The 14874-nt window shown below is 43.7% G+C and overlaps 1 protein-coding gene across 6 annotated transcripts in view; it reads right to left on the reverse strand.

The window, feature by feature from the left end:
* Positions 1-2813: 2813 nt before the first annotated feature.
* LOC140455615 (uncharacterized) overlaps positions 2814-14874 on the reverse strand; it is a 46051-nt gene continuing 33990 nt past the window's right edge. For 2 of the 6 annotated variants that reach the window (XM_072550550.1, XM_072550549.1), the window contains exon 2: positions 2814-5615. In XM_072550550.1, the coding sequence (XP_072406651.1) occupies positions 3628-5214 (1587 nt within the window). In that variant the 5' untranslated portion in view covers positions 5215-5615 and the 3' untranslated portion in view covers positions 2814-3627. Of the gene's footprint in view, positions 5616-6238; positions 6372-7725; positions 7858-7994; positions 8874-14874 lie in introns of those variants that run through there. The other 4 variants (XM_072550546.1, XM_072550544.1, XM_072550545.1 and 1 more) reach the window with 4 other exon arrangements.

Below are 14874 nucleotides of genomic sequence, written 5' to 3' on the forward strand. Positions count from 1 at the left end.
GTGAAATGCCACAAGGATCGGTGCTGGGTCCTCTACTTTTTGTCATTTACATAAATGATTTGGATGCAAGCATAAGAGGTACAGTTAGTAAGTTTGCAGATGACACCAAAATTGGAGGTGTAGTGGACAGCAAAGAATATTACCTCAGGTTACAACAGGATCTTGACCAGATGGGCTTTTGGGCACAGAAGTGGCAGATGGAGTTTAATTCAGATAAATGCAAGGTGCTGCATTTTGGGAAAGCAAATCTTAGCAGGACTAATGGTAAGGTCCTAGGGAGTGTTGCTGAACAAAGAGACTTTGGAGTGCAGTTTCATTGCTCCTTGAAAGTGAAGTTGCAGGTAGATAAGATAGTGAAGAAGGCGTTTGGTATGCTTTCTTTTATTGGTCAGAGTATTGATTACAGGAATTGGGATGTCATGTTGTGGCTGTACAGGACATTCGTTAGGCCACTGTTGGAATATTGCGTGCAATTCTGGTTCCCTTCCTGTTGGAAAGATGTTGTAAAACTTGAAACAATTCAGAAAAGATTAACAAGAATGTTGCCAGGGTTGGAGGATTTGAGCTATAGGGAAAGGCTGAGCAGGCTGGAGCAGTTTTCCCTGGAGCGTCGGAGGCTGAGGGGTGATCTTATAGAGGTTTACAAAATTATGAGGAGCATGGATAGGATAAATAGACAAAGTCTTTTCCCTGGGTTGGGGAGTCCGGAACTAGAGAGCATAGCTTTAGGGTGAGAGGGGAAAGATATAAAAGGGACCTAAGAGGCACCTTTTCACGCAGAGGGTGGGTCGTGTATGAAATGAGCTGCCAGAGGAAGTGGTGGAGGCTGGTACAATTACAACATTTAAAAGGCAATTGGATGGGCACATGAATTGGAAGGGTTTGGAGGGATATGGGTTGGGTGCTGGCGCGTGGGACTAGATCGGATTGGGATATCTGGTCGGTATGGACGGGTTGGGCCAAAGAATCTGTCTCCATGCTGTACATCTCTATGTCATGACATGACACTTGAGCAATGCAGGAATGGAGGAAAGAGTCAGCGATTCATAAGGCTTAATGGCTGATTGAAGGTCTTACCCAACTTGGAGTCACTCACACTTCTTCCCAATCTCACCCAGACTCTTCAGAAAGGTTTGTTCTTAGAGAAGACTTTACACTTTGATGTGTTTCAGATCTGATGGTATGGTCAGGATCTGTCTGTGGTGTCTACCCTCTCTGGATGCTGTGGTGTAGGATTGTGCAAGCCTTCCATAATACAAGAAAGGGACCCAATTTCCTCCAACTGCCCTCCTTTCATGTAAAAATCCCATGGCACAACACGGCCAGGTGAGTTATTGTGCTTTCCTGGCCAACATGAATTCCTTCATAGACACCAACAAAAATAAAGTCAGTTGGCTATTATCAACTTGCTAGTTATAGGATATTGCTGTGTGTATATTGCCGTGTTTCCTACATGAAAACAGTGATGACATTTCATTGGGGATGAGTACTTCATTGATTGTAAAGCAGTTTGGGATATCTGTCGGTCATGAAAGGCTCTATAAAAACAAGACTTTGCTTTCCCTGTTGTCTAAGGAGGTCGCTGAAATAGTAGGGTCAGAGACTTTGCAGAGATTTGAAAAGACAGATAACATCTAAATCCAAATGCACAGGGAGAACTGACAATTCACAGCCCAGAACATAATAAGTAACTCCAACACACACACACACCTGACAGGAATCTGTTAGCCTCCTCAGACATACTGCATCTCCCAGATAATTACACCTCTCCTTCTGATATTCAGAAATGAGCCCTCAGCAAAACTGTCTGAAATTCAGAAGGGAAATACCTTAAATAACAAAAGGAAATGAACACACTCAATATCCAACACACAGCTTCAGTCAAACAGTTCAGCACAAAGTACCGAGTAAACAGCTCTCTTACCTGGGGCTCTTCTCACACACCATAAGTGACATTTCCACCCCTGATTGCCCACAGGATAGTCAGACTGCCTGAAGATTGGTGTGGATATTATGGGATACAATTTGCATAAAAACTGCTCCTTCACTCACCATCTCCTCACTTGGTTTTCAGTTCTGAGAGAAACTGGACAAAGCTGTTAGTTCAGGGTGAAAGCTTGGGAGCAAGAATCGAAGCTTGTCCATGCAGGATAGTGAAAGGGAAGGAACTGGCAGAGATAGCTAATGGAATTGTTTCAATCTTATTTTCTTGAGCAGAGATCTCCTGGAATGGATGGACGGCTTAGAGTGAACTTTAGGACAAAATAGTTACCATATTAAACCAAAATCAACTTGCAGTTGCCAGTTTATAGTGGGGAGAAACATTTCTTCCACAGCCTTGGGACTGAAACCCCCAAGACTGAATCTAATAAAACAGAAATATTAAGAGTTCAGCATCAGCTGTAGCTCATTTAACTTTCTTGTCTCTGAGTGAAGAAGCTGTGGGTTCAAGTGTCACTCCAGATAATCAATGCCAGAGTTAACACTTCCAATGCAGTGCTGAAAGAGTGCTGCACTATCAGAGGTATCAACTTGGTCAGAGCTATCTGCACTCTCAAGTGAATGCAAAAGCTCTCATGACACTGTCAGAGAGGACCTTGTTAGTTATATCTAATGTTCTGGCTAAGGCAGATCTGAACATTGATGCCAGAAAAAATGAACACATTACTGTCCACAGCTTGGGAGGAGGAGAGGCTACAGTGTGCGAGCTGCCATGTATTCTGCATTATAAAAAGTGATACTCTTACTGTAGTATCCTGAGAGTTTCAGTGAATAAGGAACACACAATGCTGACAAATCAACAATAGTTTGGGTTAGTTTGGTTGGGTTCAATTTATTGAATAAATCTACACAGAAGATTGATGAACCAGCAGATAAACATCAACACAATAATTCAGCTTATATAAAACTCTCATTACGGTGAGAGAAGAAAGATTTAGAAGGGACCTAAGGGGCAACTTTTTCAATCAAAGGTAGTGCATGTATGGAATGAGCTTTCAGAGGAAGTGGTGGAGGCTGGTAGAATGACATGTAAATGCCATCTGGACGGGTAAATGAATAGGAAGGGTTTACAGGGATATGGGCCAAGTGCAGTCAAATGAGACGAGTTCAATTCAGGTTATCTGGTTGGCAGAGATGAGTTGGACCAAAGTGTCTATTTCATCCTGTACATCTCTATGACTATTTGAAAAATGACCCAAGACTGTTTCCAGAACATGCCGTAAATGTTGAGAGTGTAACGTAATCATATCTCACCAGTAATTCATTGAGATATCGTAGGCTGAGGGAACTCAGGTCTGTACACTCATCCCCACTCACATATTCAAGATAGTAGTCCTCTCAGACAGATGAGTACAAACATTCCCCATGGTATTCGTCAAACACTTGACACCCGATGAGGATCCGTATATAATTCACCTCATCAGCTAAAGCAGGATCCCACTTTACCCCACACCCAGTACTGAGAACTGGCTCACTTTACCCTTAAACACCAATGTTCAAAATACACAGAGACGATGTCTGGTTCAACCTGAAAATCATCAAATGGAAAATGCATGGAGGGAACCAATCAGAGAAAAGTCATCCGTTCATGTTGGTGGTGAGACTAAGAATATTATGCCCCATAAGTCACATGTAACGCCTTTTTCCCGTATGAGTGTGTTGGTGCCTGTGGAGGTGTGCTAACTGACAGAATGATTTGTCGCACACCTCACACGTGTATGATTTCTCCTCTCTGTGAATTCTCTGATGGAGCAGGAGTCTTGATGAGTCAGAGAATGGTTTGTCACACACCTCGCATGTGAACGCTTTCTCCCCCGTGTGCGTACGTTGGTGCCTGCGGAGGGTCGCTAACTGTGAGAAGGATTTGCTGCACACTTCACATGTGTAGGGTTTCTCCCCCGTGTGTGTTCTCTGATGGAGCAGCAAGGTCGATGGGTCAGAGAATGCTTTGTCACACTCCTCGTACTTGTACGGTTTCTCCCCTGTGTGAGTGCGTCTGTGTCTGTGGAGATTCCCTAACTGGGAGAATGATTTATCACATATCTCACACAAGTATGGCTTTTCCCCAGTGTGGATCTGGTAGTGAGCATGGAGCGTAGATGATCGTGAGAACGATTTGTCACACACGTTGCACAGGAATGGTTTCTCCCCTGTGTGGGTGAGTTGATGTGTACGGACAACACTTGAGCATGTGAATGATTTGTCACAGACCTTGCACGTGAATGGTTTCTCTCCTGTATGGATGCGTTGGTGAATGTGGAGGGCTGATGAATAAGAGAATGATTTGTCACACACTTCGCATGTGAATGGTTTCTCTCCTGTGTGAGTACGTTGATGAACGTGTAGGGCTGTTGAATAAGAAAATGACTTGTCACACACTTTGCACGCAAATGGTTTCTCCCCTGTGTGAATACGTTGGTGTCTGCAAAGTTTCCATAACTGGCAGAATGCTTGGCCACAAATGTTACAAGTGTATGGTTTCTCCCCAGTGTGAATGCGCTGGTGTATGTGGAGGTTTCCGGATTTTGAGAATGATTTGTCACAGACTTCACACGTGAAGGGTTTCTCCCCTGTGTGAGTGCGCTGGTGTGAATGAAGCTCTGATGGCCATGAGAACGATTTGTCACACATGTTGCACAGGAATGGTTTCTCCCCTGTATGGGTGAGCTGATGTGTACGGAGAGCGCCTGAGCATGTGAATGATTTGCCACACACCTTGCAGGGGAATGGTTTCTCACCTGTATGGATGCGTTGGTGAATGCGCAGCACTGATGAATAAGAGTACGATTTGTGACAAACTTCGCACATGAATGGTTTCTCTCCTGTGTGAACGCGCTGGTGTCTGTGAAGTTGCCATAACTGGGAGAATGATTGGCCACAAATGTTACAAGTGTATGGTTTCTCCCCGGTATGAATGCGCTGGTGTATGTGGAGGTTTCCGGATTTTGAGAATGATTTGTCACACACGTCGCACGTGAAGGGTTTCTCCCCTGTGTGGGTGCGCTGGTGCGTGCGAAGATCTGATGACCGTGAGAATGATTTGTTACACACCTCACACGTGAATGATTTCTTCCTCGTGTGAACAGATTGTTGAGTGATCAGGTCACATTTGAACAGCTTCTTCTCAGTGTGAATGTGTCGATGAGTCACAAGTGCTGATGACAGTCTGAAAGCTTGGTCACACATGTCACACTTGAATGGTTTCGCTTGCATGTTGCTCTCTTTGCATATGAGGAGATTTTCTAAGCCTGTGGAGACCCCTTCATTCACCTCACATTAGAACAGCCTCTGTCCTGGAGGAATGAGTCAGTGATTCTTGTAGCACTCAACATATTTCGAGTCCCTCACACATCTTCACAACCTCACCCTGACCGATCACCCACAGCCGAACCTTCAGAAAGGTTGTTTCTGATGGAAGGCTCCACACCACTGACCAGTTTCAGATCTGATGATGTGTCAAAGCTCCCTTAATCTAGTTGATTTCCAGATAATAGTTTCACGGTGCATGGCTGGATGGCTTCTGACAATTGTGCAGTTGTTCCTTGTTTGGTGGTCAGGATCTATCTCTGTATCGATCCTCTCTGGACTCTCTGATGTAGCGTAAGGCAATCCTTCTGGAAAACGGGAAAAGGAAACATGATTTCCTCAAACTTCTCATTTTGAAAGACATAGAGTTTCTCAGTTTTTTTTTACAATTTGTATTTTCATGGGACCTGGGGATCACTGGCAAGTCCAATATTTGTTGTCTATCCCCAAATGTCCTTGAGAAGGTAGCGGTGAGCCATTTTCTCGAACTGTTGTGGTCTCCATTAGCAAAACTCAGTCTATAGATCTATTTCTAGTTCCACAGACAGCTAATTGATCAGGAAACACGACAAAGCAGGGCATTATACATTTCTCTGCATAAAACCGATATGATTCACTCATGTCCTTTCAGGAAGCAAACTATTGTTCTTCCATTTTCTGTCCGATAAGTAACTCCAGACACTTAGCAATGTGGGTGAATGTAACTGACCCTTTGAAATGTTCCAACAAGTCATCCATATCAACCGCTAGAAAGAGAAAAGGAATTAACTGGATAGACTTGGCAACAACTTCGGCACCGGAAATGACAACAACAAACTCAGCATTATTCATTCTGCAAAGTTGTCTTTATGGGTGCTAGTGCCAAAATTGGAAGAACTGTCTCACAGATTAATCATGCAACAGCCTCACAGTCATATACATGGAATCATACCTTACAGGTAATGTTGAAGACAACATCTGCACCATCTGCACATACTTCCTGTCTCATTGGCAGGACAGGCCCAACAAAGGTGGTAGAACAGTTGATATCCTGTCAGGTGCGAACTGCTCTGGGAGTCCTCAACCTGAAATATCATGGCATGCCATCAAAGATGGGCAAGAAAATCTCTTGCAGATTATCACAGACTATCCTCTTTCAACTGCAGAATCATATTGGACAACCTTTGGGGGGGAGCATTAAGGGTGACAAAGGCACAGATTGTACTCTGGGTGTGTGATTTCAGTATCCATCACTAAGTGTGACTCAACAGCAGCACTACAGATCGAGTCGTCGAGACGAAAGGCTGAAGGTGCCAGACAAGCAGCATAGTGCAAGGATGTGCAGATCAGGTGAATTGGCCATGCTAAATTGCCCATAGTGTTAGGTGTCAGAGGGGAAGTCGGTCTGTGTGGGTTACTCTTCGGAGGGTCGGTGTGGACTGGTTGGGCCAAAGGGCCTGTTTCCACATTGTAGGGAGTCTAATCTAATCTAATCTAATCTAGTGAAGAAACCAACAAGAGGGAAAAACATACCTGACCTCAACCTCACCAATATGCCTGCTGAAGATGCATCTGTCAATGACAGAATCAGTAAGAGTGACTACCGTACAGTCCTTGTGGCGATGAAGTTCCTCCTTCAGACTAAGAATAACCTCCACCTATCACCATGCTAATTGGGACAAACTTCAAACAGATCTAACAACTCAGAAACTGGGAATCCAAGAGGCACTGTCAGCCATGAGCAGCAGCAGAACCATGCTCCAACACTGCCCACAACCTCATGGCCTCTCATCGCTCCCAATCTGCCATTACAATCAAGCCAGGGGACCAACCCTGGTTCAATGAAGTGTGCAGGTCAGCATGCCAGTAGCAGGCAGACCTAAACATTATTTGTCAACATCTTAAAGCTCTCAAGCAGGACTACTAATGCGCCAAAAAGCATAATTAGCAAGTGATAGAGACATGTAAGCAATCAACGGATCAGATCAATGCACTGCAATCTTGCCATATCCAGTCGTGAATGCTGATAAACAATTAAGCAACTCACTGGAGGAGGACTCCAAAACTCTCCCCATCCTCAAAGATAGGGGAGCCCAATATATCAATGCAAAAGATAAGGCTGAAGAATTTGCAATAATCTTCAGTAAGACGTGCCAAGTTGGCTGCTCCAAAATCATAGATGACAGTCTTCAGCCAATTTGATTCACTCCACATGATATCAAAAAACAGTTGGAGACACTGGATTCTGTTAAAGCTATAGACTCTGACATTTTTCCAGTAATAGTACTGAACACTTATTATGCCCTTAGACAAGCTATTCCAATACAGCTATAACACTAGCATCTCGACAACAGTGACATCGACCCAACAATGTTAAACTGTGCCAAGGTATGTCCTGTGTACAAAAAATAGGCCAAATCCAACCCAAAAAATTATCACCTTTTCAGTTTCCTCTCGATCATCAGGAAAGTAATGGAAAGTGTCATCAGCAATGATCTTCTCAGTGACGCCCAGTTTGGGTTCAGCCAGGGTGACTTCATTACAGCCTTGGTGCAAACATGGATAAAAGATCTGAATTCCAGAGATGAGGTGAGAGTAAGAGTCCTGGACATCAAGGTTGCATTTGACAGAATGTGGCATCATTAATCTGCTTAAAACTAGACTCAATAGGAATCATGGGGAAAACTCACTACTGGTTAAATTCATACCTGGTACTTGAAAAAATGGTTGTAATTGTTGGAGGTCAGTCACCTCAGCTCCAGGAGTTCCTCTGGGTAGTGGCCTCAAGCCACCCATTTTCAGCTGCTTCATCAATGACCTTCCCACCATCATAAGGTCAGAAGTGGAGTTATTCTCAAACAATTGTACAACATTCAGCACCATTCTCAACTCTTCAGATACTGAAACAATCCATGCTCAAGTGCAACAAGAATTGGATCATATCCAGGCTTGGGCTGACACATGACAAGTAACTATCGTGCCGCAAAATGCCACACGTTCACCACTAAGAGACAATCTAACACTGACCCTTGACTTTCAATGGCGTTATCATCACTGGATCTCCCATCAACATACTTAGAATTACCATTGACCAGAAACTGAACCAGAATCATAGAATCCCAACAGTGTGTAAGCATGCCATTCAGCCCATCAAATCTATACTAACCCACCAAACAACATGCCACATACACCCACTCCCCTACTCTAACCCTGTATTTCTGATGGTTAATCCAACTAGCCTGCACATCCCTAGACACTATGGGAAATATATCATGATCAATTCACCGAACCTGCACATCTTTGGACTGTGAGAGAAAACCAAGCGCCCACAGGAAACCCACATAGCCACTGGGAGAACATGCAAGCTCCACAAAGTCAGTTGCCCCAGGGTGGGATTGAACCCAGCTCCCTGGTGGTGGGAGGCTACAGTGCTAACCACTGAGCCACTGTGCCACCCTATTCAACACAGTGGGTACAAGAGCTAGGCAAACGCTCAAAATGCTGTAGTGAGTAATCACCTCCTGATACCCCAAAGCTACCCACCACTGACAAAGTACATGTTTGTAGTGGAATACTAGGAGAAAGTGAGGACTGCAGATGCTGGAGATCAGAGCTGAAAATGTGTTGCTGGAAAAGCGCAGCAGGTCAGGCAGCATCCAAGGAGCAGGAGAATTGACGTTTCGGGCTTATGCCCCCGAAACATCGATTCTCCTGCTCCTTGGATGCTGCCTGACCTGATGCGCTTTTCCAGCAACACATTTTTCAGCTGTAATGGAATATTCCCCACTCACCAGGATAAGTGCAGCTGCAACAACACTCAAGCTTGTTATTATCCAGGACAAAGCAGCCTGTTTGATTAGCAAAATGACCAAGCTCTCCATCACCATTGCTCGACTAATTTGCAGAGCTCCAAACTTTAAGGTGATGTCACCACACTCTTGATTACAGTTCAAAAGCTTAATGCCATCCAGGGCAAAGCAGCCCATTTGATGAGTACCACATCCAGATGTTTTCAATTCCTCCACCACTGACGCTCAGTTACAGCACTATGCACCAGCTACAAGATGTACTGCAGGTATTCATTATAGATCCTTAGATAGTACTGTTCAAACTCTTCTCGAAGAACAAGGATAGCAGAAACGTGAGAACACTATAACCCGCAAGTACCTCACCATTCTGAATTGAAAACATATTGCCATTTCTTCAGTATGCACTGGGTTCAATATCCCAGAATTTCTTCCCTATGATGCATTGTCGGTCTTCGTACAGAAGACGGACCTACATTACATTTGAGTGTAGGAGGGCTGATCAATAAGTTCGTGGATGATATGAAAATTGGTGGGATGGTAAAGAGTGAGGGGGCAGCCTTAGATTACAGGAGGAGATAAACAAGCTGGCTAGGTGAGCAGATCAATGGCAATGGGAATTCATTGGATAACTGAGGTGATCCACTTGAGTGGGACAAACTAAACAAATGCAATACATACTGAACTGGAGGGCCCTAGGAAACACTAGGGATCAGAGAGACCTTATTGTGCATGCCCACTGTTTCCTTAAGATAGTGGGACAGATATACAAAGTGGTTAAGAAGGCAGATGGGATACTTGCCTTCATTAGCCGAGTCACAATTTTTAAGAACTGGGAGGTGATGTTGGAATTGTATAAACCTTGATTAGGCCACAGCGAGAGCATTGTCAGCAGTTCTGGAATCCATACTATACGAGGGAGGTGATTGCACTGGAGAGGGTGCAGAGATTTACTAGGAAGGTGCCTGAGCTGGAGAATTTTAATTATGAAGAGAGATTGGGTTTTTTTCTTGGGGAAAACAAGACTGAAGAGGCACATGATTTAGAAGTACAAAATTACAAGAGTTAGAAACAAGGTTGACAGGAAGCTGCTTTTCTCGTTGGTGGAGGGATCAATGTCCAGACAGCATAGTGTTAAAGTGAGAAGAAGTTTTAAATCTGACATTGGAGAATTGTTTCTCACTTAGAGTGTGGTGTGAATGTAGAACTCCCTGTCTGTTACGGTGGTAGGTGAAGAAACTCTCATAACATTTCAGAAGTATTTAGATGAATACTTGCCATGCTAAGGCTATGGTGAAGTACTGGAAAATGGGATTACAGTAGTTTGATGCTGTTTTTGACCAGCGTAGACTCAATAAGCCAAACAGCCTTTTTCTATGCAGGAGACCTCAAGTATTCTATGACGCTATGATTGCAGCAGTCCAAGAATGTAGTTCACCACCACTTTCTCAAGGGTAACTAGGGATAGGCAACAAATGTTGGCCTAGCCAGGAAGGCCCACAACATCTGAGAGCATAAAATATTCCATTCACTTTCTGGTCTCCCTCCTATCGGAAGGATGTTGTGAAACTTGAAGGGGTTCAGAAAAGAAGAACAAGGATGTTGCCAGGGTTGGAGGGTTTGAGCTATGGGGAAAGACTGAGTAGGCTGGGCTGTTTTCCCATGAGCATTGGAGGCTGAGAAGTGAGCTTATAAAGATTTATAAAATCATGAGAGCCATGGATAGAGTAAATAGACAAGGTCTTTTCCCTGGGGTGGGGGAGTCCCAAACTGGAGGGCATAGGTTTAGGGTGAGGGGGCAATAATTTAAAAAGGACCCAAGGGGCAACTTTTTCACACAGAGGGTGGTACGTGTATGGAATGAGCTGCAGAGGAAGTGGTGGAGGTTAGTACAATTACAAAATTTAAAAGGCATCTGGGTGGGAGCATGAATAGGAAGGGTTGAAGGGATATGGGCCAAGTGTTGGCAAATGGGACTAGATTAGGATAGGATACCTGGTTGGCATGGACAAGTTGGACTAAATGGTCTGTTTCTGTGCTGTATATCTCTTTGACTCGGTGATCTGCTGGGTGGTTAAAATGAAATATTGAACAGTATGTGAAGGGATATATTTGTTCTGGCCAAAATCAGGCAATACAGATTATTTGGAGGACGGGAAAAATTTCTGGCTGTAACAGCTGCTCCTTTTTTGAAGTATTTTAGGTGCTAGAGATGATTTCCTTGAATTCCAGGAGCAGCAATTACTGTTTCATATGCTGTTGCATTGTTCTGGAACTTTGGAAAAAAAAGTCAAACAACAGCAGTATAGAAAGAGAGAACAGACAAATGACACACATGGTGAGGTAATTACAGGAGAGAGATAGAGATAAAGAGAGAGAGAGAGAGAGAGAGAACATGCACAGTTACTGCCTTTGCTGTTTGAATTCGTGTATCACTGAACATCGGAGTCCATCTGGGAAAATTATCAAACAATGAAATTCACAAATGATCTTGGAGGAACTATTAGGCGAAGTTCACAGCACCGAATCAGATAGGTTAATCATTGTTGTAAGTGTGGCCCACAGACAATCTGCAGTAGGGAGTAGAGTAGGTTCATTCCTGATTATATTTTTTGGAGATATGTCTCTTGATTAAACTTTAAATATATGCCATAACTATTAATTTAACGTGGGACATTGTTTATAGAGGAATAAGACAGTGTTATTTTCTGGGTTTGTAGATTGTGAAGGAGCAAAAATGGCCTTTAATAGAGTGAGAGTTTAAGGGTTACTGCGGATTATATCTGTCATAAATGCTGCTGGCTGCGAATCTTATCAGATCGAATGAATTGATTGGAGACACAGTGAGAAGCTATGAGGAATTTGCAATAGCAACAGTATGTGATGGATGGCAGTTATATGAAGGGGGGAAAAATCTCAGATACAGTCACATAGATGGGTTAACTCCAGGAAAGGTAAGAGAGGTGGGCAGCTAGTGCAGGAGTCTTTTGTGGCTATACCCATTTCAAACAAGTATGCTGTTTTGGAATCCTGATGGATTCTCAGGGGAACATAGCACGAACTGCCAAGTTTCTGGTATGGAGACTAATGCAACGAGGAGTATGTCAGGTTCCAAGAGATCAATTGTGTTAGGGGATTCTCTAGTTCGAGGTACAGAAAGATGTTTCTGTGGCCAGCAGCGAAAAAGCAGATTGGTGTGTTGTTTCCTTGGGGCCAGGATCAAGGATGTCTCAGAGAGGGTGCAGAATGTTCTCAAGGGGGAGAGGAGCCAGCAAGAGGTCATTGTCCACATTGGAACCAACGACATAGGAAGGGAAAAGGTTGCGAGTCTGAAGGAAGATGACAGAGAGCTAGGCAGAAATGTAAAAAGATGGTTCTTGAGAGAGTAATATCTGGATTACTCCCAGTGCTACGAGCTAGTGAGGGCAGGAATAGGAGAATACAGCAGATGAATGCATGGCTGAGGAGTGTAAGTAACCCAGGGAGACAGTGAGGAAAGACATCAAAAGAGATCAACCTGAGACTGGTACAGCTGAGAACAGAAGTGAGTCAAACAGTCAGGGCAGGCAGAGACAAGGTAGGACTAATAAATTAAACTGCATTTATTTCAATGCAAGGGGCCGAACAGGGAAGGCAGATGAACTCAGGGCATGGTTAGGAACATGGGACTGGGATATCATAGCAATTACAGAAACATGGCTCAGGGATGGGCAGGACTGGCAGCTTAATGTTCCAGGATACAAATGCTACAGAAAGGGTAGAAAGGGAGGCAAAACAGGAGGGGGAGTGGCATTTTTGATAAGGCATAGCGTTACAGCTGTGCTGAGGGAGGATATTCTCAGAAATACCTCCAGGGAAGTTATTTGGGTGGAACTGAGAAATAAGAAAGGGATGATAACCTTATTGGGATTGTATTACAGACCCCTTAATAGTCAGAGGGAAATTGAGAAACAAACTTGTAGGAGATCTCAGCTATCTGTAAGAAAAATAGGGTAGTTATAGTAGGGGATTTTAACTTTCCAAACATAGTGGGACTGCCATAGTGTAAAGGATTTAGATGGAGAGGAATTTGTAAAGTGTGTACAAGACAATTTTCTGATTCAGTATGTGTAACTTTCAAAAGCTGATTGGGGGCAGATGTTCGCAAGTAAAGGGACGGCTGGAAAATGGGAAGCCTTCAGAAATGAGATAACGAGAGTGCAGAGACAGTATATTCCTGTTAGGCGAAAGGAAAGGCTGGTAGGCATAGGGAATGCTGGATCACTAAAGAATTTGATGGTTTGGTTAGGAAAAAGAAGGAAGCATATTTAAGGTTTGGACAGGATAGATTGAGTGAATCCTTAGAAAAGTATAAAGAAAGTAGGAGTACACTTAAGAGCGAAATCAGGAGGGCAAAACAGGGACATGAGATAGCTTTGGCAAATAGAATTAAGGAGAATCCAAAGAGTTTTACAAATTCATTAAGGACAAAAGGGAAACTAAGGAAGAGAATAGGGCCCCTCAAAGATCAGCAAGTCAGCCTTTGTGTGGAGCTGCAGAAAATGGGGGAGGTACTAAATGAGTATTTTGCATCAGTATTTACTGTGGAAAAGGATATAGAAGATATAGACTGCAGGGAAATACATGATATCTGGCAAAATGTCCATACTACAGAGGAGGAAGTCTTGGATGTCTTGAAATGCATAAAAGTGGATAAATCCCAAGGACCTGATCAGGTGTACCCTAGGACTCTGTGGGAAGCTAGAGAAGTGATTGCTGCGCCTCTTGCTGAGATATTTGTATCATCGATAGTCACAGGTGAGGCGTTGGAGGACTGGAGGTTGGCTAACATGGTGCCACTGTTTCAGAAGGGCAGTAAGGACAAGCCAGGGAACTATAGACCAGTGAGCCTGACGTCGGTGGTGGGCAAGTTGTTGGAGGGAATCCTGAGGGACAGGATGTGCATGTATTTGGAAAGCAAGGACTGATTAGGGATAGTCAAAATGGATTTGTGCGTGGAAATAATGTTTCACAAACTTTATTGCGTTTTTTGAGGAAGTAACAAAGAGGATTGATGAGGGCAGAGCAGTAGATGTGATCTATATGGACTTCACTAAGGCGTTCGACAAGGTTCCCCATGGAAGACTAATCAGCAAGGTTAGAGCTCACAGAATACAGGGAGAACTAGCCATTTGGATACAGAACTGGCTCAATGGTAGAGGACAGAGGGTGGTGGTACAGGGTTGATTTTCAGACTGGAGGCCTGTGACCAGTGGAGTGCCACATCAGTGCTGGGTCCTCTACTTTTTGTCATTTACATACATGAGTTGGATGCGAGCTTAAGAGGTACAGTTAGTAAGTTTGCAGATGATGCCAAAAATGGAGGTATAGTGAACAGTGAAAAGGGTTACCTCAGATGACAACAGGATCTGGACCAGATGGGCCAATGGACTAGAGGTGGCAGATGGAGTTTAATTCAGATAAAGGTGAGGTGCTGCATTTTGGGAAAGCAAATCTTAGCAGAACTTATACACCTAATGGTCAGGTCCTCGGGAATGTTGTTGAACAAAGACACCTTGGAATGCAGGTTCATTGCTCTTTGAAAGTGGAGTTGCAGGTAGGTAGGATAGTGCAGAAGGCGTTTGGTATGCTTTCCTTTATTGGTCAGAGTATTGTGTACAGGAGTCGGGAGGTCATGTTGTGGCTGTACAGGTCATTGGTTAGGCCACTGTTGGAATATTGTGTGCAATTCTGGTCTTCTTCCTATCAGAATGCTGTTGTGAAACTTGAAAGGGTTCAGAAA

This window comes from Chiloscyllium punctatum, chromosome 30, assembly GCF_047496795.1.
Source record: "Chiloscyllium punctatum isolate Juve2018m chromosome 30, sChiPun1.3, whole genome shotgun sequence".
Lineage (NCBI taxonomy): Eukaryota > Metazoa > Chordata > Chondrichthyes > Orectolobiformes > Hemiscylliidae > Chiloscyllium > Chiloscyllium punctatum.